General features: G+C 40.9%; 1 protein-coding gene across 1 annotated transcript in view; it reads left to right on the forward strand.

Moving 5' to 3' along the window:
• CFAP46 (cilia and flagella associated protein 46) overlaps window positions 1-26,623 on the forward strand; it is a 154,648-nt gene that overhangs the window by 101,970 nt on the left and 26,055 nt on the right. Inside the window, exons 40-51 of the mRNA XM_063433591.1 lie at window positions 4,527-4,724; window positions 6,666-6,854; window positions 7,159-7,275; window positions 7,980-8,159; window positions 10,172-10,339; window positions 11,078-11,175; window positions 20,957-21,036; window positions 21,222-21,403; window positions 22,247-22,365; window positions 22,997-23,079; window positions 23,999-24,166; window positions 25,627-25,706. Of these exons, the coding sequence (XP_063289661.1) occupies window positions 4,527-4,724; window positions 6,666-6,854; window positions 7,159-7,275; window positions 7,980-8,159; window positions 10,172-10,339; window positions 11,078-11,175; window positions 20,957-21,036; window positions 21,222-21,403; window positions 22,247-22,365; window positions 22,997-23,079; window positions 23,999-24,166; window positions 25,627-25,706 (1,662 nt within the window). The remainder of the gene's footprint in view (window positions 1-4,526; window positions 4,725-6,665; window positions 6,855-7,158; window positions 7,276-7,979; window positions 8,160-10,171; window positions 10,340-11,077; window positions 11,176-20,956; window positions 21,037-21,221; window positions 21,404-22,246; window positions 22,366-22,996; window positions 23,080-23,998; window positions 24,167-25,626; window positions 25,707-26,623) is intronic.

Here is a 26,623-nt window from a genome sequence, read left to right on the forward strand (position 1 = left end):
CCCTGTTGTCAAACTGTAGCGGGGTTTTGCCCCGTAGGGCCATGCGGATCACTGATTTATCTCTCCAAGTGCGGAACTTGACTATGGTGTCTTTTGTGGCTGAAGGTGGTGCCCTGGAGGGTTTAGGGATCCGAAATATGTCCGCGGGGGTGATGGTTTCAGGCTGTCCATGAGGCAATATGGCTGCTATCATGCGCCGAATAACCTTCGGCAGCTCTGACTCCGTTATTTCGTCTGGGAGCCCTCTGACTTTCAGGTTTTGCCTTCTTCCGATGTCTTCTTGTGCCGCAAGCCGGCGTTCATAGAGCCGGTTCTGCCCCTGTAGGTCCTGTACTGCCTTTTGTAAGGATGACAGGTTCTGCTGGTGATTCTGTGAGGACGTCTCCAGCGTGGTGATGCGGCTTGTCAGGCCTTGTATTTCTCCCCTGAGGGCATGTACATCAGTTAGTATGTTCTTTTGAAGTTCTGCCAGGAGGGATTTCAGTACCCCTGTGGTCACTAATTCAGCGTTGGTGCTTGTCCCTTGGGGTCTGGCCCTCTGTGGCATAGCTGGAGCTGGTGGGTAGTCGTCCTCTGCGTCTCCCGATAGATCATCAGAAAAATCAGAGCAGCCGCCGTGGAGGGCCGCCATATTGGGCTCTGTCGGGCCTCGTGCTTGCCTCCACATATCTCCGATTGTCAGCCCAGAGGTGGGTTTTGCTGGCCCCGGTTTTTTGTTTTTCTTTCCCATCTAGCTTTAGGGGGGATCACTGCAGCCTTTTGGGGGGTCAGTGGTTAAGTTTGGTAAATTGTAAGCCGTTTTCCGTCGTGTTTTGTCTGGAGCTCCGTTTTTTGCGGCCGCTCTCAATCTGGCGAATTTCAATGTAAAAAAACTGAAATATGTAACACGCTATATTTGACCCTGTAACTTCCCAAAACACCATAAAACCTGTACATAGGGGGTACTGTTTTACACGCGAGACATCGCTGAATACAAATATGTGTATTGTATTGCAGTAAAAGCAAACAGTATTATGACATTCACAGTTAGAATGTCACGTAGAACTAAAAAAATTTAAAAAATTCTTATTTTCTCCCATTTTTTAAATATTTTTTTCATATTAAATTATGTTCCATACCTAAATATTTGATGTTAAACGAAAGCCCCGTTTCCCCTGAATAAAATGATATATAATAATGGGGGGTGCATTTAATATGAAAGAGGTGAATTATGGTTGGACAGACATATAGCGCAAATGCCAGGTTTTGTTTACGTTTTTTTGGATCACAACTTGTACATTTGGCTGCGGTCTTAAGGGGTTAAATCACTTTTGTTTGTGTTTATGCAGCCCTAGCCACACCTCCACTGTCTGTGACTCACACAGCCTGCATGAAAAAAATGTTTCATTTTCAATCAGATGGTAACTTGCTTTATAAGTGTGTTTTTTTTTTTTTTTAATATACTGCTCTGTAAATTGAACTTTAATCACACACAGGCTCATGTGGTGTCAAGAACTGTATTAATAGGAGATAAGAAATTCTAATTTCAACAGAATGTGCAACAAAGAAGGTTTAACCCCTTAAGGACACATGACATGTGTGACATGTCATGATTCCCTTTTATTCCAGAAGTTTGGTCCTTAAGGGGTTAAACAATAGATGACTCTTTACAGGAATTGTTAAGGAAGGCTGTGCAAGTCACATGCAGGAAAGTGTTACTAGTGCTGTATAAACAGTGATTTTTTTAAATAGCATTATTAATAAAAGAAAAGAGGTGTACAATACATAAAATACATGTATACAATTTTCAGTGGTACATTGATAAGATTCCGAAGAGTCAAATAGTTGTTTTCTCTTCTTTCTATTCTCCTTTTTTCTTTTTTTCTCCTTTCCTTTTCTTTATTCTTTTCCCTTTTTCTCCTTTCTCTCTTTTTGTGAGTGTGATAGATCAACAATCACCTAATAAGTTTAAATTTTGAAAATGATTTTAAAAAAAGAACATAAGGTCTGCAGTCCAGGAGTATAAACAATTTTAATAAATCTATATAGTAAGTCAATAGAACAAAAATGGTGATTTAATTCTAACAATCGGAAGATGGGAATAAAACAGAATAGAAAAAAGTAATAAACATGTGATGGAATGAATGGATAAAAAAAATAATGACAAATAAGAAAACAGTATAATATACAAACAAAAGCAATTATGAAGTATTACATATTGCACATAGGAGATTGTGGTGTAATGGGGATAACGAAAGAGGATACAGTAAAATGTATGAAAGGCCTGGCTGGGTAAGTATCAGAGTGGATGAGAATTATATTCATTTTTTAGTTAGGTTCATGGATAAATAAAAAAAAAACTGATTTAACTCCTAAATGGTAGAAAATTGAGCAGAGAGACTGTAAGGGCATGATCTATACACTAAAACTGCTTCATTAAAGGGACTCTCCAGTGCCAGGAAAACAATCTGTTTTCCTGGCACTGCAGGTCCCCTCTCCCTCCCACCTCCCACCCCCGGTTGCTGAAGGGGTGAAAACCTTCTTCCGCCGCTCCTCCCCTTCATTACGTCAGCCGGCGGGGGAGACTGATCCCGCCTGCCGGCTGGGGAGACCTAATGCGCATTAGACCTCTCCATAGGAAAGCAATAAAAATGCTTTCAATGCTTTACTATGGGGATTTTAGCGACGCTGGAGGTCCTCACACAGCGTGAGGAAATCCAGCTACGCTATAGCACAGAGAACCTGTGCTATGGACCAGGAAGTGCCCTCTAGTGGCTGTCTAGTAGACAGCCACTAGGGGAGGACTTAACCCTGCAAGGTAATTATTGCAGTTTATGAAAACTGCAATAATTACAGTTGCAGGGTTAAGGGTAGTTGACAGAAGTGGTCTGGGTGCCTGGAGTGTCCCTTTAAGCAAAAGTTATTTTGGTGCGCATAGAGTCCCTTTAATCTTTTTTACACGTTAAGCTGTTTCTGCATTTCACAGAAACACCCTGAGCAGAAAAGCTGCCATTGATTTAATTCTCTGGAATGGAGTATACTATAAAGAAACATTTTTACCTATAGAAATGTTTATATTGGAAAGAGATCCTGATTAACCCCTTAAGGACACATGACATGTCTGACACGTCATGATTCCCTTTTATTCCAGAAGTTTGGTCCTTAAGGGGTTAAAGGACCACTCTAGGCACCCAGACCACTTCAGCTTAATGAAGTGGTCTGGGTGCCAGGTCCAGCTAGGGTTAACCCAATTTTTTATAAACATAGCAGTTTCAGAGAAACTGCTATGTTTATTAATGGGTTAAGCCTTCCCCCTAATCCTCTATTGGCTGTCTCATTGACAGCCGCTAGAGGCGCTTGCGTGATTCTCACTGTGAAAATCACAGTGAGAGCACGCAAGCGTCCATAGGAAAGCATTGTAAATGCTTTCCTATGCGACCGGCTGAATGCGCGCGCAGCTCTTGCCGCGCGTGCGCATTCAGCCGACGGGGCGGAGAAGAGGAGGATCGGAGGAGGAGAGCTCTCCGCCCACCGCTGGAAAAAGGTAAGTTTTAACCCCTTACCCCTTTCCAGAGCCGGGCGGGAGGGGGTCCCTGAGGGTGGGGGCACCCTCAGGGCACTCTAGTGCCAGGAAAACGAGTATGCTTTCCTGGCACTAGAGTGGTCCTTTAATGTTGTCAGTTAGGTTTCAGCCAGGACAGTGGTGTTTTGGTTTGGACCAGTGTTGATTTTGGCAGCAAATTTCAATTTAGTTTTTGTCATAGTCTTTTGACTAAAAAGCCATTTTAGTTTTAGTCATATTTTAGTCATCTGAATGTTATCAAAAATTTCAGTTGACTAAAATCTGACTAAAATTGTTAGTCGACGATATTAACTCTGGTTTGGACGAATTTCAGCCATGCAATAATTTCAGAAAAAACGATTAAGACAAACCCAAAGGGCACTGATAAATGCATTTTCATGTCATATTGTTCACAGATCAAGTGAGAAGATGTAACCAATTGAGGGATAAGAGGGGGAGCAGAAAAAAAATCGATATTGATATATATATATATATATATATATATATGTTTATTAAATATATAATTTTTTTTGTGCTCCTCTGTTGGTCACTAAACTAAATGCTTTTGTGCACTATCCATTTCATTTGTTTTGTGATTTGTCCATGTAGCATCTCGGGATTTCAGGTGAACTGCCAATTGCCCAAATTCAGACATATCTCCATTTGGGAGAAATCGAATGTACAAGTCTAATATTTATGTACCCAGCTACACATCAAAGTTTAATATAAATCAATAGGCCATTTAGTTCTTCTCAGTAATTTTTATATAGACACATAAACATGTTTAAATAATTTGAAATGCTTTTTTGTTTAACATTGAAAATAAATAAATTAAAAAAGACATAAATAAACCATATAATATAGTTAATACAGTAAATAAAATGCTTTTTTGTTTTAATTACCGATGACTGCAACACACAGCTTTTAAGCCTTTTTTAGACATGTTACATTCTCCATTTTAACATTCAATAAATTTCTGTTGTAGGCAGGGGGTATAAGTTTGCCAATTATGAGAAAACTCGCAAAAGCAAAACTTCATCTGACAGAACTGTCCTTGGAAATTATCCAGCTGCAGTCTGTTGAGGAAAACGTGAAATTGCAGGAACAAAGAAGAAAAGGACATCTCTGTGTAGCTGTTGAAGAATTTGTCAGGGCCACTCCTGATTATAACTCCGTAGAACAGGTAAAGCTATTTTGTGGATTCTCCGACAATTCAAACAAAGAGTAGTGCATTGGTCCATCAAAACATTGGTGCATTTTAACAAATGAACGGCACTTTAACAATACTTTGTAATTCATTTAATTGTTAATTGCAAAACCCTAATTAAAAAAGCAACCTTAAATAGGGATTTCTATAGAGCTAGAGCTGTAACTTGTTTTATGTAAGGGCTGATCACTGTTTATGCTATATGCGTACACGATAGATTTTTAAGTAAATACATACATAGATAGATACATAAAGCCTAAAATATAAATACAAATTAGGGAAGTCTAGTACACCATTGGCAATTATGTACTTATACTGGAATTTATTCAGTAGACAGGGATTTGTTTTCAACGCCTACATTTTGAACTAATTTCCCATTTCTGTACAATTTGCTGTTTAATGAACATAATTTATAGGCTATTAAGAATATGTTGTGCCCCAAAGTTCTCTCAATTATGGTACTTCTATATTTATTCTGCAGAGTAGTTAGTAGATTACCAGCATACAGGGCTGGTCGAGGCTTGTAGTCCAGAAATCGACCCTTCTTCCTCTGCCAGCTGAAGTTATGACTTCAAAAGGGTGGCCAGTTCTAAGAAAGAGTTGTGATTCCGTCAGTTACCAATAAGCTGCTAATTTATTTACACCAAGGCATGGAGTCTAAAGCAAGTGCGCTTACAAAAATAATGTCGGTTATTTTAAAACACATAAGGTCAAAATAACTTAAATGGAAACATTTGTTAACTAAGCTATGCTTTTCGTTTGGCTACTCTGCCCCTAAATGTAAAATTACCTTCAGATTCACATTTAGAATTTTCTCTTTAGTAAATCACCCTGCCATTATGTGTTCAGCCATACAAATTAATCAATGTCAATGGCTGGAAAACCAACCAAGATCGATTTTACCTGAATTAAATAATTTCATTTTACACATGTCCCATTATAAAAAGATTGTTGTATGAATGCAAGGGTTGCTCTACACCTGGTGTGAATGCAAGGGTTGCTCTACACCTGATGTGAATGCAAGGGTTGCTCTACACCTGGTGTGAAGCTTGATTGATGGCTGAAGTCAGTGTGACAGCCTACATCCAATCTCCAAATATAAAACTGTGACAAAGTGAAGAGCATATTCACTGAAAGCTTGCTACCATTCTGACTATGCCTTACCGAGCCTTTCTAATTCTAAATAAAGAGACGTGGGTAAAAGCTATTTTTACTTCAATAACAACTTAAGACAGGAAAGAATTTGAAGCAAGAAACCCCAAAACAAATACACCAATAAATGGTTAAAGGCACACTATAGTCACCTAAATTACTTTAGCTAAATAAAGCAGTTTTAGTGTATAGATCATTCCTCTGCAATTTCACTGCTCAATTCACTGTCATTTAGGAGTTACATCACTTTATTTCTGTTTATGTAGCCATAGCCACACCTCCCCTGGCTATGATTGACAGAGCCTGCATGAAAAAAAAAAAACGGTTTCACTTTCAAACAGATGTAATTTACCTTAAATAATTGTATCTCAATCTCTAAATTGAACTTTAATCACATACAGGAGGCTCTTGCAGGGTCTAGCAAGCTATTAACATAGCAGGGGATAAGAAAATCTTAATTAAACATAACTTGCAATAAAGAAAGCCTAAATAGGGCTCTCTTTACAGGAAGTGTTTATGGAAGGCTGTGCAAGTCACATGCAGGGAGGTGTGACTAGGGTTCATAAACAAAGGGATTTAATTCCTAAATGGCAGAGGATTGAGCAGTGAGGCTGCAGGGGCATATTCTATACACCAAAACTGCTTCATTAAGCTAAAGTTGTCCAGGTGACTATAGTGTCCCTTTAAGTTTCACATGTCAGAGCACGACATATCACCTTAAATGTGTCCTATTTCTTTGACTAAGCAATTTTTTCTATATTGTAGGAGTGGACAACATTAGGACGTACCGTAGGCTCTAAAGCCCTTGTGCAGATGGCAAGCATTCTTCCTTTAATTGCTTCATGTCCTGATCTGAAAGCTAAGTGCTTGTATCTGACCGGAAAAAGCCTTTACTTGCTCTCCCTGAAAATTGAGCCCCTTAATAAAGAAATGTACTGGAACGAAAACTTTTTGGTAAGTTCTTTTATGTTTACAACTTGAAAAATCAATTATGCTTTTTTAATAGGCTTATAAATGATAATTAACTTAATACCATATGGCTTTTAATATTCCATGTATTAGGGCTTTCTAAAGCGATAATATTAGTATTTGTAAATAATATTTCTACCATTCACGCCTGTTGCCGGTTGATAAATATGCATATTTATTTATCTGTCCTATCCAATAATACAATGCTGCTAGCTAATCCTTCAAACAGAATATTATATTTGACTTTAAATTGCTTTATGGAAAATTCTGCAAAATTTTTATTTTCCAGGATGAAAAGAGAAAAGCTGCAATAAACAATGATGATGGCTTAGAATTACCGTCCGGCGATTTGCAACTTACTAGTAGACAGCAAGATCAATTAAAGAAAAAATCTGTTGAACTTCAGGTAAGATTCCTGTTTTCTTTTACTTTTTTCCAAGCTTTGTAGTGAATCACAGTTATTACAAGGAGGTCAAGCACATATGAACATAATATCAAAGTTAAATACAATGTATTTTTATTATTATTATTTTATTATTTATATAGCGCCAGCAAATTCCGTAGCGCTGTACAATGGGATTTAGAAATGTAAACATATTGTAAGGTACCGATACCCTTATATCAAAATTCAGTGTAATGCTCACAACTTTACCTAAGGCTATAAGTTATTGTTTAGAGGAAGGAAAGAAGAGTGGTTATATGTGGAGATCTGACACCTAGCTGTCCAACTTGGAGCCTCCGCAACCTGGAATGTCCCATTACAATATAATATAGATTATCCCCAGTTTGTAATATTGATACTACATTAATGTAAATTCTTTTCAGCATTGTTTTTGATTAATGCAATTATTATCTACCTTATGTTACATAGTAGCCGTATGTTTAACCTATTATTATTTTTATTAATGTTTTATGCTAATTAATTTTAATATTAAAATCATAACCCTTACACCAATCCCTTACACTTCCTTCCCATTCTACATAGTTTAGCTACTTTTCCTTATCCAACAATATGATCATACCGGTATTATTAGTTACAAATATTTAAGCTGGTGCCATTGTGTGAGATATAAACCCAGCATCTTATTTTAATAAAATTATTTTTCTCAGAGAAAAAGAGCTATTGCCCAACAATTCCTGGCACAGGCAAGTGAGATATCGCTTCAGTCAATCAGCTGTGCGATGAATAACAACCTCATGACTACTTTGGCAGCAGCGAGTCTCCAGATCTCTTTATGTCTTGGACGGTTTGATCCAGTTGCCGCTGGACAATTCCTAGCCCTTTATCAGGTAAGAAAACAGTTTTTATCATTTAAAATTTTTTAGAATTGTATTCTCCAAGTACTTAAAGGACCACTATAGTGCCAGGAAAACATACTCGTTTTCCTGGCACTATAGTGCCCTGATGGTGCCCCCACCCTAAGGGTCCCCCTCCCGCCCGGCTCTGGAAAGGGGAAAAGGGGTAAAACTTACATTTTTCCAGCGCTGGGCGGGGAGCTCTCTGCCTCCGATCCTCCTCCGTTCCGCCCCGTCGGCTGAATGCGCACGCGCGGCAAGAGCTGCGCGCGCATTCAGCCGGTCGCATAGGAAAGCATTTACAATGCTTTCCTATGGACGCTTGCGTGCTCTCACTGTGATTTTCACAGTGAGAATCACGCAAGCGCCTCTAGCGGCTGTCAATGAGACAGCCACTAGAGGATTTGGGGGAAGGCTTAACCCATTGATAAACATAGCAGTTTCTCTGAAACTGCTATGTTTATAAAAAAAATTGGGTTAACCCTAGCTGGACCTGGCACCCAGACCACTTCATTAAGCTGAAGTGGTCTGGGTGCCTAGAGTGGTCCTTTAAAGTGACTCTGTCATTTTGAGCTTTTCATTAAAATAGAATCTTTACAAAAAAGCTATTTTTTTTGCCTATGTTGGAATTTCTTGGAAATCCTAGCGCAGTCAAAAGCCTGTTGGAGTGTTTATGGTGTCATCGTCCCTGTTAAAACATTCTCTAGCAGTTTGACCAACCAAGGGTCCCACAGGTGTCAGTGGCCCAGCCTCTTGCTCACTGTATTGCTAATGAAGAAGTTACACCTTTTCATTTGCAATATCAATTTCATCTGTCTTTGGATGTTGGTGATAAATTGAGCGATTGGCTGATTGAGTGGACGCGCTTAGTCAATCAGTAGCATCCCGATTTAAAGAAATAATGCTAATATGGAAGTGTAACTTTCCCTATATATCTCTTCTTCCTTTTTACCACTGATATCCAATGGCATGCAGGGTAGAAGCATCTCCTCTCCTGGGTGTTAAGGCACCCACTCGACATGAGGCGCGTCTCTGTGCAGTCTGTAAAATTACCGCAAGTGCCGTCTATGCATCCGCTCCTCCTTCTGGCATCCTTTCTGACGCCAGCAGTTGCACGCACATTCTTTTGTAACGTGGGTCAAAGTGACCAATAACTAATCAATGTCAGTGGCTGGAAAACCTTTTTTTTTTTTTTTTTTTTTGCACCAACTAACAAAGATTGATTTTACCTGAATTAAATGATTTATTTTCATATTATTTATTTTTATAGCTATATAAACCCTGTTTAGGAGTTGTGCTGTGTCTTGTCATCATTGCCATCTAGTGGCTATCGAAGAGCACGTTTTCTTGTAGTAATTTTGTCTTTTTTGACCTTGACTTGTTGTTGTTTTTTTACCATTCTCCTATTTATTGTCCTTGACCTTTGACTTGTTATATTGTTTATGCGGCATTCTGTCTCCCTGCCCTTGGCTCGTCTTGTACTTCTTTATTTTGTGTTAAGTCCAGCCACTCCAATGCCCGGTAATATGCTTCTGTCGACCTTCATATAGTCCATCATTGCTTACCTCTGCACTGCATGTTGGGTTATAGTGAACCGTGACACTGGGATCTTTGGTCACCTGTTTATATCAATAGCCATAATTCAAAGTTAACTACAAGGTTGGACTGTTGGTTTAATTTCTAGTAGGGCTAAACAAATTATAAAATCCATACTTTTCAATTATGAAAATGGGATTCCCAAATGTCCTCTGAGACCTAGGTGTGGGGCTTATAATTCAGAAAGGAGTTCATAGCTGCAGGGTACATTTGCACAGGGATTGAACCTTAAATGTGAAATTTCCCCCAGCTTTCCATTGTGTAATGCAAAGAGCAGAAAGATATCCCAATAACAAACTTGCATCTAATTGAATCCAGTTTTCTGAAGAATTTTAGCATTCCTAAGCATGACCTGAGAAATAACTAATCTTTTTTTGAAACGTAATCTGAATATGTGTGTTCTCTTCCAGAGTTGTTCAACATCTATGATGATAAAAGATCTATTGTGCAGAGCAATGTATAATACCAGTAACTCACAGTTTGCAGCTTTACTACATCTTCACAAATGTCTACAGGAGAAAGGAAACCTGGGGAGTCTATACAAAAGTATCGAGCAGAGACTTTGTGCTACTTCAAAGGTCCAGTTTTTATGTTCAATACAATTTCCTTACAGTCCAAGCAAAAGTAACAGAGAAAGTCAATAAAATGTGATCAAGCAATTAGTTTTTCTCTAAAATAGTGTTTATGTGTCTTCTAAAATTCGTATAAATAATGCAAATCTCTTTAACACTTGAATTATCGATGGACTTAAAACATGCTCAACTCTCCTAACCAGTCAGAATCCCAAGCTAAACTCATTGAACCTTCTGCTTTCTGAGCAAGTGGTTCAATTTCCATCAACAATTCAGGATTTAGGGATTACTTTTCTTTTTCAAATGGGCCATCGATGAAGTCTAGATCATTATGTGCTGTAAATCTATTCTGAATCTTTAGTGGAGTTGGAAATATACATATTTTTACAACTTTACCCCATACATTAATAAGTTATTTTAAAAAAAAATTACAACTAAAATACTGCTTTTCTATCCTGTATTTTTGTGTAATCTGAAAAGTAGTAGTTACATTTATTTGTAGTTAGAATACTCTGTAGATGCTGTTGAGATATAATTCAATGAATTGTAGTCTAACAAGATAGAAAGTCCATGAAAAAACTGTCAGATTATATTTTTATATCATATTGCTTCTTCATTCAATTCATACTATTTTCAATAAATAAATAAGGCTCTTATAAAACCATGTTTGATAAAGTAAATAAATAATATATTGTCTTTTTTTTTAATACATTTAATTATAATTATTTTTTTTATGTTAATCAGGCATGGGAACAGCTTCAAATTAGCACAACATTTTTCAATGTAATTAATGAGATGCCTCCAAACTTCAATATAATTGTACTTCAACACTCTGGAGACAGGTAAATGGGCAATTCATTTTAATGTATGTATTTCTTTTTGTTAAATAACTTGTAAATTACTTTTTACACTTTAAACTTGGTAAATAGCATATTTTAATTAGTGCCGCTAATGTGTAAACACTATATGCTTTAAACTCATGTTACTTTCCAAGTGAGTGTCTTCAGCTGAATGTATTTGGCCTATTGAGTGTTTTTTTTCTATTAGACTGTGGTGGAGAACCTATGGCTCGATGCCAGCAATAACATGAGGCTTCTGAGGCGGTGCAGAGTGTCTGCCTGTAAGGTAGTCTTCAAACCTAGAAGTCCAATTAAAAATGGCATATTAGGACACTAGAGTTGTCATGGCATTCATTTTTGAATAATTGAAGATTATGTTAGCTTCAGTGTACTGATAATCTTAATTTTAATAATGACAGGAGGTGAGTATTTTGCATAATCTTTCTTTACTAACTCCATAGCAGCAAAGAAAAGAATGACAAAACTTAGAACCAATCACAATGTAGTATAGGGTATAAGAGGCGTGACATATGACATAATTTCGTCTTTAAAACTGCGACATCACTAGGTCATAAATGCAGAATAATAATAGAACAACTTGAAAAAACTCCATAGAATAAGATAATGGAAAGCTAATATGAATAAATTGAACAGGAACAGGTAGAATGCAGACAAAGACATCCTGCTTTCAAACGATGATCTCCCATGACTTGATGATAAGGTTCCATGGTGTGATGATGACGAAACCTTGCATGGAGTCTTCAATATTTCCTTGTGGTTTCTGATTAAGCTGAAACGAGAGTATAAAGGGTATTAGATTCCAAAAAAATGATTGTGTAAAACAATGAATGTCTATCCCTTAATTTAACTTAATAACATCTAGTATAATAATAACAAAACGTCCTCCTGTCTAACGGCGTTAACTAAATATCCCACCCATATTGAGTATATGTATAAAAATCTTCGAATGAACGTAAGTAAGGCATTAATACAAATGCTACCAAAAGTTAGGTATTTGTACAATAATATGAGAAAACAAAATGCCATACATAGATATGAAATTAATAGGGAGGAAAGAACGAAAGAGAGTAGGGAGGGAAAATACTCACCTCCTGTCATTATTAAAATTTAGATTAGCAGTACACTGAAGCTAACATAATCTTCAATTTTATCACATGACAGGAGGCTTCATATTTTGCTATTTTAACGCTGGGAAAGTAGAGCAAAAGCTGGATTATTAAGAGGACGGAAGTAAAATGTCCTAAAAGTGGATTCTCTGGTCCAGTCTGCCGCCCGTAAGATGTCTGAAAGGGAAGCACCTGCTGCATAAGCTGAAGAGGCCGCGGCCCCGCGAACGAAATGTGCTCCAAAAGATTGGTCAATACCGACATGGGATAGTAGCCATCTATCCCATCTGGCTAACGTAGTGGCCGAAGCTGGATGTATGAGATGAGATGTTGACGATTGGAAGATTGCCGCAACATCGCGGTGGCTTCCACGTAGTGACGGAGAGTAGAGACCACGCAGAGTTGTGGGTCTGAAGGGAAGAAGGGGTAGAAGACCGAGGAAGAGTTGGACTTTGTGCGTCGTGAGACCTGAAAGGTTACACCCGTCGGGCAAAAGGTAAATGCGTCAGCATCGAAGGCTCGTACGTCAGAAACCCGTCGAATGGAAACCAGACAGAGCAAGAAGGTGAATTTTGTGGTAATTGGCGGAGTGACAAATCTTTGTTGGGAGGCCAATCCCGCAAGAATTGTAAAACAATGCCGACGTCCCAAAGGCTTGAATATTTGGGTTCCGGGGGGCATCGAAGGCGCATGCCGTGGAGGAGTCTGCAGGCGAGCAGGTCCTGACCGACAGGAGTCCCGTGGGTCGGAGTATGGGCCGCTGAGATGGCTGATCGTACCACATTGATAGACCGATAAGACTTTCCAGCTGTGAATAGAGAGGTTAAGAAATTCATGATGGAGGAAGTAGGTGCAGTAAAGGGATTGAGATCCCGGCCCAAACACCAACTTGTCCAGGAGTGCCATGCTGATAAGTAGCACCTCCTTGTTCCTGGGGCCCACGAGTCCCATAGGAGATCCTTAGTTTCCTGCGATAGGTCCTAGGTTCGCCAAGAACCCCGGAAACAGTCCAGGCCACCAGGGGAAGGCGTTCCTCCATGACCAGCGGATGAGGTAGTCCCAACGGGTTCTTGAAGATGGTCGGAGCTTCTGGTAGGAGGAGGGGGTCTCTGATCGCAGTTCCAGAAGGTCCGGGAACCATAGTTGACTCTGCCAAAGTGGCGTGATGAGGGTTATCTTCACCCACTGTATGCGGATCCGGTGAAGGACCCTGGTTATCATTGAGAAAAGCGGAAATGCGTAAGCTCCGCTTCGTGGCCATTGTTGTAGAAAAGCATCTGTTGCTAGGCTCTCCGGGTTTGGGAGCCAGCTGAAGAAGTTCTTTGTTTGTCGGTTGTTGCGGGAAGCGAATAGATCTAGGATGGAAGGGCCCCTCTGTGCGTCTAGAATTGTGAAAACATGAGGGTCTAGTTGCCAATCGCTGGCGTCTCGCCAGTGGCGTGAGTACCAGTCCGCCGTCATGTTGGATTGTCCCGGTAGATATTCTGCCAGCAGCGTGATGTTGCGTGGTAGGCAGTAATCGAAGATCTCTTGGGGGAGTTCCACTAGTGCTTGGGAACGTGTGCCTCCGAGGCGGTTGATGTATCTTACAGCTGAGACGTTGTCCATTCGGAGCATGATGCAGCAGTTGGATTGTTTCTTTGCCAGGCTGCGAATGGTGAACGATCCGGCCAAGAGTTCCAGGCAGTTGATGTGCATCGAGAGCTCCTGGGAAGTCCATACCCCTCCCGTGGAGGAAGTTCCGTCCGTTGCTCCCCAGCCTGATAGGCTGGCATCTGATTCCAGCACGAAGTCTGGCTGGCTTCCGAATATGGCTCTGCTGTTCCAAGCCTGCATGCAGTTCAGCCACAGTGCAGTTCCTCCCGAACCTCGTCCGACATAGGGACCAGTTGGTCGTATGTAGGTTTTCTGTGAAGGAATTTGGTCTTGAGGTGTTGCATGGCTCTGTAGTGCAGGGGTGCGGGAAAAATGGCCTGGATGGACGAGAAGAGAAGGCCTACGATCCGTGCCAGTAGTCTCAGGAGTATGGAAGTCAATCGCAGTACTTTCCGGATTTCTCTGAGAATGGCTGCAATCTTTGCGGGCCGGAGGCGCAGAGTGGATGATGTGGAGTCTATTTCGAATCCGAGAAATAGAATTGATTGAGCCAGGGTCATCGAGGACTTGGGGCGATTGATAATGAAAGCTAGAGACTCGAGTAGATGTATCGTGTAGGTTGTGTGTCTCCTCAGAGTCCCTGTATCCTCGTCGAAGATTAAGATGTCGCCGAGGTAAATGATACATCTTATGCCTTGGGCTCTGAGTTTTGCCACTACTGGCTTCATTATCTTGGTGAAGCACCACGGGGCCGAACTGAAGTAAATTGCCAGGGTGTCCCGTGCCAGAAGTAGCGGAGGTAGGGGCGACTCCTTTTGTGTACCAGGATGGTAAGGTACGCATCTTTGAGGTCTAGACGAGTAAACCAGTCGCTGTCTCGAAGCGGATCCCGGAGAAGGTGGATATCCTCCATTTTGAAATGTCGGTATACCACGTGAGAATTGAGCTCCCTGAAATTCGCCGGTTTTCTTCCTGACCAGGAAGATGTTGCTGTAGAATCCGGTTGAATCCGGGGCCGGCTGAATGGCACCTTTGGACTGTAGTTCTCGTAATTCCGAGTCTATTAGACGGGCGTCCGCCCATGTAACTTGGATCGGACGTGAAGGGTCCAGTTGGAACGGGGTCGTCTCGAACTCTATTTGATAGCCCCGCACCGTTTGGAGGATCCACGTGTCTGAGGATAGGTCTGTCCAGTTCTGGAAAAAAGAGAAACACGACCTGCGATATGACAGGAGGTTAGAGGTAGGGAAGAATGTTGACTTACTGTTGGAGAATCTTGCCCTGGAGCGTCCTTGGCCGCCGCAGCCACGATCTGATCCCCTGAATTGGTGGAATCGATGTTGAATAGACAAGTCTGTTTGGTAGAATGGATGAGTCCTAGTTGTGCGGGGGCCAGACGGCCAGAAGCGGCACAGCCCCTCTGCCAGCCAGCCCTGCCAAAAACACCTCGGGTGTTAGGGTCGCGAAAAACATTCCGCATCGCTGTTTGCGCCTTGTTAAGGGACGTAAAAATATTGACCCTTTTGTTTAACTCTTTAAGGAAGGCCTCTCCAAATAGTTTGCCCTGTGCCAAAGGGCCTAATTCTTTATCCCCAAGTTCAACAAGTTTGTCGTCGATACGGTAAAGTGCTGCTCGGCGCCTCTATCCAAAGAGAGGGCTACATTGGTGTTCCCGAGATAACAGAAGCACCTTTGTGCCCATACCTGGATATCTCGTGCCCACTCACGCACCGTATCTGGGGTAAAATCGTCAGCCCACTTATAGGCGTCATCCGCTATGTCCATAATTCTTGCTAGCGGCCCAATGGCGTCTAGCAGTTTGTCCTGGGCTCCCTTAAAACCACGTTCTATGCCCTTGTGCGGGTCCCAACCCCCTCGGGACATGAAAGTGGTCATGAGTGGGTCGAATTCGGGGGTGTGTGCCATCTGGTCTGGCAGAATTGGGCTAGTGCATTCTTATTTCATCCATTTCCGCACTTCCTTGTCCAGAGATTTTCTGAACCAGAAGTGCATACATATGGCTAAATGTTCGGGAGGGGAACACTCCTCCGAGATGGGATGATGGATGGTTCTAGGGTCAAACATTTGGAGGCCCGAACTGTCAAGGAAAATCTCTGTACCCTCCTGTGGGTTACCCATGGATGTGGTCATGGAGTCCTGGGGCTCTCTCAGGATCTGCTCCCTTATTAGATAAGGGTCAGAGTTGGCTGCGGAGTCCCTGTCGGAGTCCTCCGGTTCGGAGACCACCGCCTGACATTCATCCAGAACAGCCAGTGCATGTGTGGGTTCCGCGTCTTCCTCACCTGAGGAAATCTGAGTGGGTTTGTGGACCGTACGGGTCATGGTTGTTCTGCGTTTAGCAGGTGCTTTTCCTTTTGATTTGTGCAGTGCAGCGGCCTCACCTTTCCAGTGGCGTTTAGGCCGATGAGAGCATTCCCTGGAAGAATCAGAGTCTTCAGAGTCTGCACCATAGTGAGTCCATTTGGAGATGGATAGGGCGTCCTGTTCCATCTGGAAGAACTTAGAGGAGGCCTTTTCCATAGCTGCTGCTACAGCTGCTGCGATCATTGCCTGGAGCTCTGAGGGGTTTTGTGAATCCTCCATTTGCTCTGGAATTGGCACTCGGGGCTCACCCGGTTAATTATGCGTTAGGGCACTTGGGCACGTTAACTGGAGAGGCCTGGGGACCAGGGGTGGTATTGTATCGGTAATGATTTACCTGGAGATTATAGGACCAGTAGGTCGTAGGAAGGTGATGAGAGGCTCACCCAGGTAACTGGAGTCCTGCATAAACAGGTCCGTTCAGCACCACATGAATGGGGGCTCACCCTGGCCAGAATAAGGGATAGCCCAACTGGCTTAACCAACCCCAAGTGTTAGACACTAACCTGATTTGGTCCCACTGATTGAAAAACAGGCAGGGTATAGTAACAGGTTTGCTTTGACTCAGAGCTGTAGAGATAGGCAGTTTGTCTGGTAGCAATATCCCTTTAAAATGGCCACCGGACTAATAGTTCCTCCCCTAGTCTGGGCGGCAAATCAAGGATTTGCACAAATGCAGGCGTTCGTGAGCACAACCAGCCAAACGTGAACTTTCTGGTAATGCTGTTCGGGTGTTTGTGCGAACGAGCATGCGAATGAGATCGCCAAGCATAAAACTGCCGAACGGTGACCGTTCGGTAGAAAAGGAGTAGAAAAGTTCGGTAGAAAAGGAGTGAACGTCTATCCGCGAATGCACGGCAAGATTTTAGTGCTGTACGTGAGACGAAAGGGTGAACAGAAGGCGGGAAAGTTCTGCGAACGCACAGCATAAAGAAGAAGCCCGCGGGAATAGTAATGGCGCTGGGAGTAGAATAAACGTCTGTGGAGTCCCAAAATCCTTTGGGGACCGGGAAATACCCCAGAAGCCGGGGTGGAGGAGGGGGTGAACGGAAGGGGGGTCCCTGAGGGGAGGTTGAACAGACCCCAAAGGAGAGGGGTAGCCGACACAACGGTAGAGGTAATCAATAGAAAACACTACAATATGTATGATAATATCACAGTTAGGTAAACAATGATAGTATGTATAAATCACAGTTCAGCAAATATGACAGAGAAAAAATTGTGTACTTAGCTCTTGTGATGTAGCAGCAAAGAAAGAGAGGAAATTATGTCATATATCTCGCCTCTTATACCCTATACTACATTGTGATTGGTTCTAAGTTTTGTCACTCTTTTCTTTGCTGCTATGGAGTTAGTAAAGAAAGATTATGCAAAATATAAAGCCTCCTGTCATGTGATAAAATTATAGCAGCAGTATCGATATGCAAGGATTCAAAGAGAGTTAAGGATAAAATCAATATGATGAAGCATTAAAGGACCACTATAGGCACCCAGACCACTTCAGCTTAATGAAGTGGTCTTGGTGCCTGGTCCCTCTAGGATTAACCATTTTTTCTATAAACATAACAGTCTCATTGACAGCCGCTAGAGGCGCTTCCGCGCTTCTCACTGTGAAAATCACATTGTAAATGCTTTCCTATGAGACTGGCTGAATGCGCGCGCGACTCTTGCCGCGTATGCGCATTCAGCCAAAGAGGAGGAGAGCCGGAGGAGAGCTCCCCGCCCGGCGCTGGAAAAAGAGGTAAGTTTAACCCCTTCCACTCCATCCAGCGGTGGGGGCACCCTCAGGGCACTATAGTGCCAGGAAAACGAGTATGTTTTCCTGGCACTATAGTGGTCTTTTAAATATCCTGATTTTGCACCTGAGCTCATATTCATGCTTAATATAAGCTTGCACCACAGCTCTATAGGCTTGAACCAAGGTAAAAATGAGAGAAGAACGGGACTGAATCTAGAATAAAATATGGGTAGGTACACGCAAGTAAGGACCCCCACTGTGCTTTCAGTCCAGAGTTGACCAAACTCCCAATATCAGAAACAATAAACAGAACTGGGCAGAGGTATGAGGTCCAACGACAGATTTAATGGAAAGTATGCAACAACGTTTCCACTCAAAAAGAGTCTTTATTGAGAAAGACTTGATAAAGACTCCTTTTAAACCATATCCTTGTTGTATATACTGTCCAGTAAATCTGACCTGGATCTCATACCTGTACCCAGTCCTGTTTTTTGTTTCTGAATAGGACTGAATGTCAACAGAGAGGGGTTCCCAGTCATGGAGTGCATAGTTTTTAAGGATAATTGTAGGATACAGCAATCCCAACACGATGGATTTTTGTTTATCACTTGTCTGTGTCATTGATCTCCACCATTGGAATGTTATTTTGAATAGATCGTATAGAAGAAGAAAGCTTTGCGTATTGAAAAGTGAGGAGTGGAATTATCTCTTCTCTCCTTATGAGAACATTAGATTTGGATTTCAAGAGACCCCCTTTAGATGGACAGTATGTGGTTGTTTTTGCTGTAAATATTTAAGTAGATTAGCAGCCAAAGCAGAGAAAATGTGCCCTCCCAAATATAGGAGATGTTAACGGGGTCATAATGGGAAATCACCAAAAATGAATGATCGGAGAGAGAGCGCGACAACAATAATAAGAAAAATAAGACAATTCAACAAAAGGCACATTTCTAAGTAGTGGAATATAGGTTAAAATAACACATTTGTGGATGTGAGCTAAATGTATAGCACAAATAAACATCTTCACTTGGACAATTATTTGGGGATTTCCATCTGTTTAGAATGTTCTTGTTAGATCCAAAATTGTTTACTTTTTGTTTTATTTCATTTTCAATAAATATTGATTTTCACCAACAAAAATGCAGAGTACAAGTGTTCGATAAGCACAACTGTGTTAAAGTTTTCAAAGAATTTCTGTAATGTCAGTTTCTTGAAAAACATACACATGTAAGTTGGTTTCTGAACAGGCTTATTATCAGCCCTTTTTTCCATTGACAACACTGAGAAATTAACATACATTTTCTTGGAAATTTTGCGTCAGTAATAATGTCATTTTCTTTTCCACCACACTAATCATCTGTCCAAAGATCTTCAAAGTCAAAGCAGCTGTTCTGAAGAAACTGAAGACATTGCTTTTCAACACTATTTTCCCCCATCAGTGATGAGCTTTCCCTTGTGTCCCGTTGTACAGTTAGGGTTGTTAGATCCCCATCATATTTTCTAAGGACACAGATCAGTCCTTCATGCTGTTGGAATGTACATGGGCCGCCTGCACTATGCAAAATTTGTAGGCTATCGATTAATAAATTAAAGGAACACTACAGTGTCAGGAATGCAAACATGTAATTCTGACACTATAATGCCTGTGTGGCTGTTTAGGTCCCTGCCCCCCCCCCCCCTTAGATCTTCCTGAAATGGTGAATTTACTCCTCTTTTTTCCCACGCTGCACCGATCTTACTGAAGCTGGTCCTGCCTCCATGGCTGAAATGATTGGGAAGGCTATTGTCCATGCGTGACAAAACGCTGCCCTGCACCAATCAGCATCTCCTCATAGAGATGCAGTGAATCAGTGCATATCTATGGGGAACGTTCAGCTTCTCCATGCAGAGCATGAAGACGTTGAACGCCAGTGCTGAACATTGAGCACTGACACAGGAAGCACCTTTTGCGGTCGTCTGAGTGACTGCCATTAGATGTGTTACTAGCCAGCAATGTAAACACTGCCTTTTCTCTCTCAGGGTCAGGCTATAGGGGGAGGGACATCGGCGCTGGATGTCCCTCGTCGCTGGGTAATGCTCCGTCCACGCTCCTCCCCGCCGACATCAGCCCGCGGGGAGAACTAATCTGACGCAGGAGGTCCGTGATGACGTCCAGCGTCAGATAACGGACCAAAAGTCAGTTTGGATCCCCGAAGCCCTCCAGTGGCTGTCTGTTGACAGCCATAGAGGGCAGACTTAGAGCTGCAATGTAAACATTGCAGTTCTTTGGAACTGCAATGATTTACATTGCAGCACTAAGTTCAAAAGGGTCACATCACCCAGACCACTTCAACTAGCTGAAGTGGTCTGGGTGCCTATAGTGTCCATTTATCTGAACATTTGCTCAGTCCTTCAATAAAGGAACACTCCAGGCACCATAACAACTTCATTAAAATGAAATTGTTGTGGTGCCAGGAGGTCCCTAGCATCACCTTACCTTAAGAGATTAAACCATTTATGAACAGTTTAACCCCAAAGCCTTCAGTCAGCTCTGACCTCTATCTTCAGTTGCATCAGCTGATACTCTCAATTTATCAGTTGCTCTCCATTCACATATTGAAGTGAGAAATGTACAGGGTGGACCTTATCCTAGAAAGAGATGACCAGGGCCAAACCCTTAAGGTAAGCCAGCACCAGGGACATTCTGGCACCAAAACCTCATTCCAAAGTTGTTATGGTGCCCGGTGTGTCGTTTTAAAATCATATTTTCATGTTTGTGAGTTGACTTCCAACAAATTCAATTTAACAAAATATAATTTGTTTTGTTCTTTAAAACTTGCTGACAACAAACATCTAAATGCTGTGTCTTGTTCTAGGGTTTCCTTGCCTTGTTTTTATATCATAAGATAACATAAACCAAGTGTCACATGACAAAAGTCTTACTTTTTATTTATTTGCACAGATCTTTCTTGTACGGTGCCGTTCTTGAAAAGTCAAAAGCAAACTCTGCACAAAAGGGAAAATTCATCCAACACAAAGGCAGTAAGTTTGTTGTGTTAACTTGAAAAGTCCTGTGATTATAGAATAATAGAAGTACTTATTTGTTCTTTCTTTCAGTTAATTTTAGTTTTTGTTCTTAAATAAGCAAAACCCACACCATAAACATTAATTTCTTCTATCCGAGTTTAAAAAAAAACAACAAAAAAAAATGTTCTTTATTTGATCAGTGAGCGCGCAAGTTGCTGGATGCGCTGTGGATCCAGCCATGTTTGTGAACTTGTTGGATAGGATGGAACTGTTCAAACAAGATATGCTGCAGATTCTCCATAAAAGGGAATATCAACAAAGTTTCACTAGACGGAAAAACGTGTTTGAAAATATTCAAGAAATCAACAATAACAGTGGAATGGTAATTTCTATAATGTATATCTGCTTTTATTCTTTTATTTATGTATATGTAAAAGCACTTCAATAAGGGACCATTGGTCGCTACTATTTGCTGTACGTGAGATAACAAGTGTTTTATGTTACCTGTACAAATAAATAATGTAGTCCATCTGTTCATTGATGGTACACAATAAATACGAGAACAAGAAAAGTACTATTTTCCTTGAAATTTGATAATATTTGAAACTGGAACCTTTGTGATATGAAACATTGATGGTATTTTAAGAAATAAGCAACATTATTTTTGACTGGACAGCACCCATTAATACGTGTGTCTGTTTCGAATATGGGACGCTGATTGCTCATCAGTACATATCATTGTGTGTTCGTGCGTGCGTACGTGCGTGCGCGCATACATCTCATTGTCTGTCTCTCTCTCTCTCTATATATATATATATATATATATATATATATATGGTAGGCTGCACTCACCCAAACTTGCACACATTACAAGGGTTCTGCTGCGACCAATTGGTACAAAATATATAATCTTGTGCACTCACAGAATGTAATCGTTTTTTTAAAACACCTGACTGGGGATTTAGTTTCAGTATATGACCATACATTAAATTCTGTAGAGGTGACATAAGCCTGCCACAATACCTGTGTACCCCAATTTTGGCAGATCCTACTCTTGCAACCTAATGCCTGCATGGTGCTTGGAGTAACTGTTAAGGGTAAAATACCAGGCCATCAAATATGTTTACCCTATCACTAGCTTTTTCCGTTTCTTATCTATGATTTTAGCATTTCTTTGATTCTAACATATCAATTTCTTTATCTGTTTATATGGATCTTCCTACAGAAGGATGATGATCTTTTAGAAGATGAGAATAAACTCTTTTCAGCCTTTACTGATATCGTACATGACATGGAAAAGTACCTAAACCCAGTGCTGCAAAAGTTTGACTTTTCTTCATTTCGGTATGTTATCTGAGTATGATAGGAGATGTAGTGTAACATTAGCAGGAAGATCACTCATGGCCAATACTTACAGCGATCTCTGATTTATCTTGCCATTTGGGAAACAATCTTGTTTTAATACCGGAATTCCTTATATTTCCAAGCACTGTGATTTATATAAATTATCCCCAAAACACAGATTTACATACATCTGGAGATACATAGGAGAATCAGTGCAGACATACCCCCTGCTGCACATTCCACTTTGTCCAGTACTGGGAATTATAATATTACCTTAAAAGGAACTTAAAGTCATTTTAAAGAAACGTGTTACAAAAATCCTAATTTATGTGGCGTTCTTTTACTAATATCATTATACAGTTACATTGCATTAAAACAAAAACAAAGATTAAAATATCTAGGGCTATGTATAATAAATAGTGGATTTATTTTATAAACATTTTTCATTTTTTTATTAAAAATTGCAACTCATTTTTGTTGAGATGTATTTATTAAACCCCAAATTATCTCCCAGTTTGATAACTGTCAGGTAAAAAAAACTGGTGTTTATTAATTTGAGTACTCAAAGAAAATTGCTCATTTACAACTGACCCCCTTTGCAATTCCGACATTGTTCTGTTTTGAATTTTAGGCAGATGTCTCCATTGCTCTCGGTTACTGAGCCAGGTAGAGTGAAATCCAGACAAAGAGAGGAAAAACCATCAACACCATCATGTACGTTTTTCAGCCTAACGTTAAAGCTTTTCAGACAACTCGTAACTCATTGGCATTTATCTGATGCCAAAATGTCACTTTGTAGCTGCAGATCATTTAACAATCATAGCATTAAGACAAACACTTCACAGGTAATTGCAAAATTGTATCAATTAATAATAGTAATAAGAAAGGTTTTGGAAGAAAGCAGCATCACATTTATCAGGAAGAACATCCAACGATGCTTTAAGGGTCACTATATCTTTTTTATGATAATGTGTTTTTATTCTTTATTATATTTAATTGAGCACTATTTATCTTGTCCTCCCCCCTCTTAGTTTATTTATGAAAACCATTAAATAGATTAAAACTTACCTAGAATCAAGCACCGACTAAGGTCCTAATCGCATCGTTTCCACACCCCGTCTGTTGTCACGCCGACAACAGATGGGGTCCAATCAAATGCTTCACATAGGGAAGCATTTAATTGGACTGTTTCATCGACTATGGGCCAGTGACAGATGACGGGAGGTCTTTAATTATAAAAAAAATGATGTTGAAAACATTGCGTGCTGCCTGCAAGGGAGAAGCTCATTAAATCTGTCGCCAGTGTGCAGTGCATGCTAATGAAAGACATGATTTTTCACAGGATTGATATCAGGCAGTCCAGAACCGAGCTGGAGGGGTGCAACTAGCCCCTGTGCACTGTTTCAAGCAGTAATGCTGCACATACAGACTCCTGCCACCATGAGCACTTCTAAAAGCAGAACTGGTATTGGCGGTTGGAGTAACCCTTTAATGTAATACATGCAAGATATGTTGAACCATATATCTCCAGGCTGATGTTGAACAAGTTTGAGTATATTTGTAAGATTTTAGTAAGTGACCTTTCTGATTTCAATTCTTTTCTATGTACATTTTTCTGTGTATGTTGTTGTAGGTTCATCAGTGGAATTGGGAGATTGTATTTTGTTACTGGCAGATCCATTGCTTATGGAGTTACCTTTGGAAGCACTGAGTATGTTCAAGGAAGAAGGGATAAGTTCCGTTTCAAGGGACTTTTCACTACAATTGCTTTACAACAGAATTCACAAAGAACAACAACCAGGTAACATACCATACCTTTCAGAGCAGACACTTTTAAAACAAAAAAATAGTGGCAGCTATTAGTTCTGTTAATTTCTTTATAAGCTACAGGACAAGATGCCCTTCTGTCCTGGCCAGGACTATATCCATCAATTAATTAAAAAAAAATTAACAAAACAATGCATAGGTCCTGTTCTTTGTATTTATTTGTAAATCTATTTTTGGACAACAAACATAAACTTTTTTTGTGATCATGATATATTGTTGAAGAAAGAGGACAGTATAGTGATTTATGTGACAAGGACCTTCTATTTATACACAAGGACAAATCCAATGCATTGTTATAATAAAGCTAAATAAATATCACTGCTGTAATAACATTGAAATTAATGATATCTCTCTTTTAACCTGGGAATGGGGAGGAATACGGGAACAGGGACACCGGTTGGGGAGAGATAAGTGAACAGAGGAAGGTGGCGAGAAACAAGGGACGGATGAGTACTAAAATGGAGAGATGGTTATAGGAGCGCAAACGCACATCTACATACATGCACCCTAAACTTACACACTGGTACTCAGCACAAATACACCCCTTCATTAACACACTGGTAGTCTGCTCAAATACATCCCTTCATTCACACATTGATACTCTGCTCGGGTACACCCCTGCCTTCACACATTGGCAAAGGGGTAATCTGCATATAAACCCATGCATTTAACCCCTTAAGGACCAAACTTCTGGAATAAAAGGGAATCATGACATGTCACACACGTCATGTGTCCTTAAGGGGTTAAACACTATCACTCAGCAAAATTACACCCCTGCCTTCACACACTGGTAAAGTGGCAATCTGGATACAATCCCTGCATCTACACACTAGCACTCAGCACAATTACACCCCTTCATTCACACACTGATACTCTGCTCAGGTACACCCCTGCCTTCACACATTGGCAAAGTGGCAATCTTAATACAAACCACCTGCATTTGCACACTAGCACTCAGCACAATTACACCCCTGCATTCACACACTTGCACGCTACAGAAATATGCCCCTGCATTCACACACTTGCACGCTACAGAAATATGCCCCTGCATTCACACACTTGCACGCTATACAGACTCTTGCATTCAGAAGCAAATTCACTGCCAATATGTTTTCCATATTTTGATTTTAGTTTGCTACATTTTTGACAATCTGGTGAGAGTGTGGGGTATGTTTGTTTTTTAAATGTTATTCTAATTAAATGTTGCACTGCAAATAAGACCTTTCTGACTGAGATTCATTCAACTCAGGGATAACAATGTCAGTTTATTATATTAGTGCATATTCATTTATCATGCCTAAATATGGACTGTGGATTCATAAAATGTTCTTCAAGGTCATCCATTCTATTTGTAAAAGTTGCCTTACAGTTTGATATATACTGACCCTTTGGTTTTTTGGGGGGGTTTTTTTTTGTTTTGTTTTGTTTTTCCAGCAGATGGTGATGTTAAGAGAGATGTAAAGACTCCAAAAGACCCAAAATCAAAAGCAGAACAAAAAAAGAACATAAAACATGTGAGTTGTTTATCAGCATGTATTGTGCAAGGATGTCCCGTCCCATATCCCTGCTCCCTTTTTCCTCAAAGCTTCTGGAAAGACTTGTCTTTACCCGTGTGTCTCATTTCCTCAATTCCAACTCTCTCCTTGACCCCCTTCAATCTGGCTTCCGCCCTCTCCACTCTACAGAGACTGCCCTTATCAAAGTTACTAACGACCTAATCGCAGCTAAATCCAAAGGCCACTACTCCATACTAATTCTTCTTGACCTCTCAGCGGCCTTTGACACCGTTGATCATGCTCTCCTTCTTCAAACTCTTCAATCGCTTGGTCTCTGTGACTCTGTCCTCTCATGGTTTTCCTCTTATCTCTCCCAACGCTCATTCAGTGTCTCCTTTTCTAATGATACCTCCTCCCCTTGCCCTGTCTCAGTTGGCGTTCCCCAAGGCTCCGTCCTTGGTCCCCTTCTATTTTCTCTTTATACTGCCTCTCTTGGCAAACTTATTACCTCTTTTGGATTTCACTACCACCTGTACGCTGATGACACCCAGCTATATCTCTCCTCCCCGGACCTCTCCCCTGCCGTCCTGCAACGTGTCACTGCTTGCCTTTCTTCCATCTCTGACTGGATGTCCTCCCGCTTTCTGAAACTCAATATCTCCAAAACTGAGCTCCTTGTCTTTCCTCCTCCTAATACTGATCCTCATCTTTCGCTCTCCCTCCAAGTTTGTGGTACCAACATTAGTCCATCCTTGCAAGCGCGCTGTCTTGGCGTCATACTTGACTCTGGTCTCACCTTTGAGCCTCACATCCAGCATGTTGCCAAATCCTGTAGATGCCATCTTAAAAACATAGCCCGCATCCGCCCCTTTCTTGCACCAGATACTACCAAGGAGCTTGTCCATGCTCTAGTAATTTCCCGCATGGATTATTGT

Source organism: Pelobates fuscus, chromosome 10 (assembly GCF_036172605.1).
Source record: "Pelobates fuscus isolate aPelFus1 chromosome 10, aPelFus1.pri, whole genome shotgun sequence".
NCBI classification, from domain to species: domain Eukaryota; kingdom Metazoa; phylum Chordata; class Amphibia; order Anura; family Pelobatidae; genus Pelobates; species Pelobates fuscus.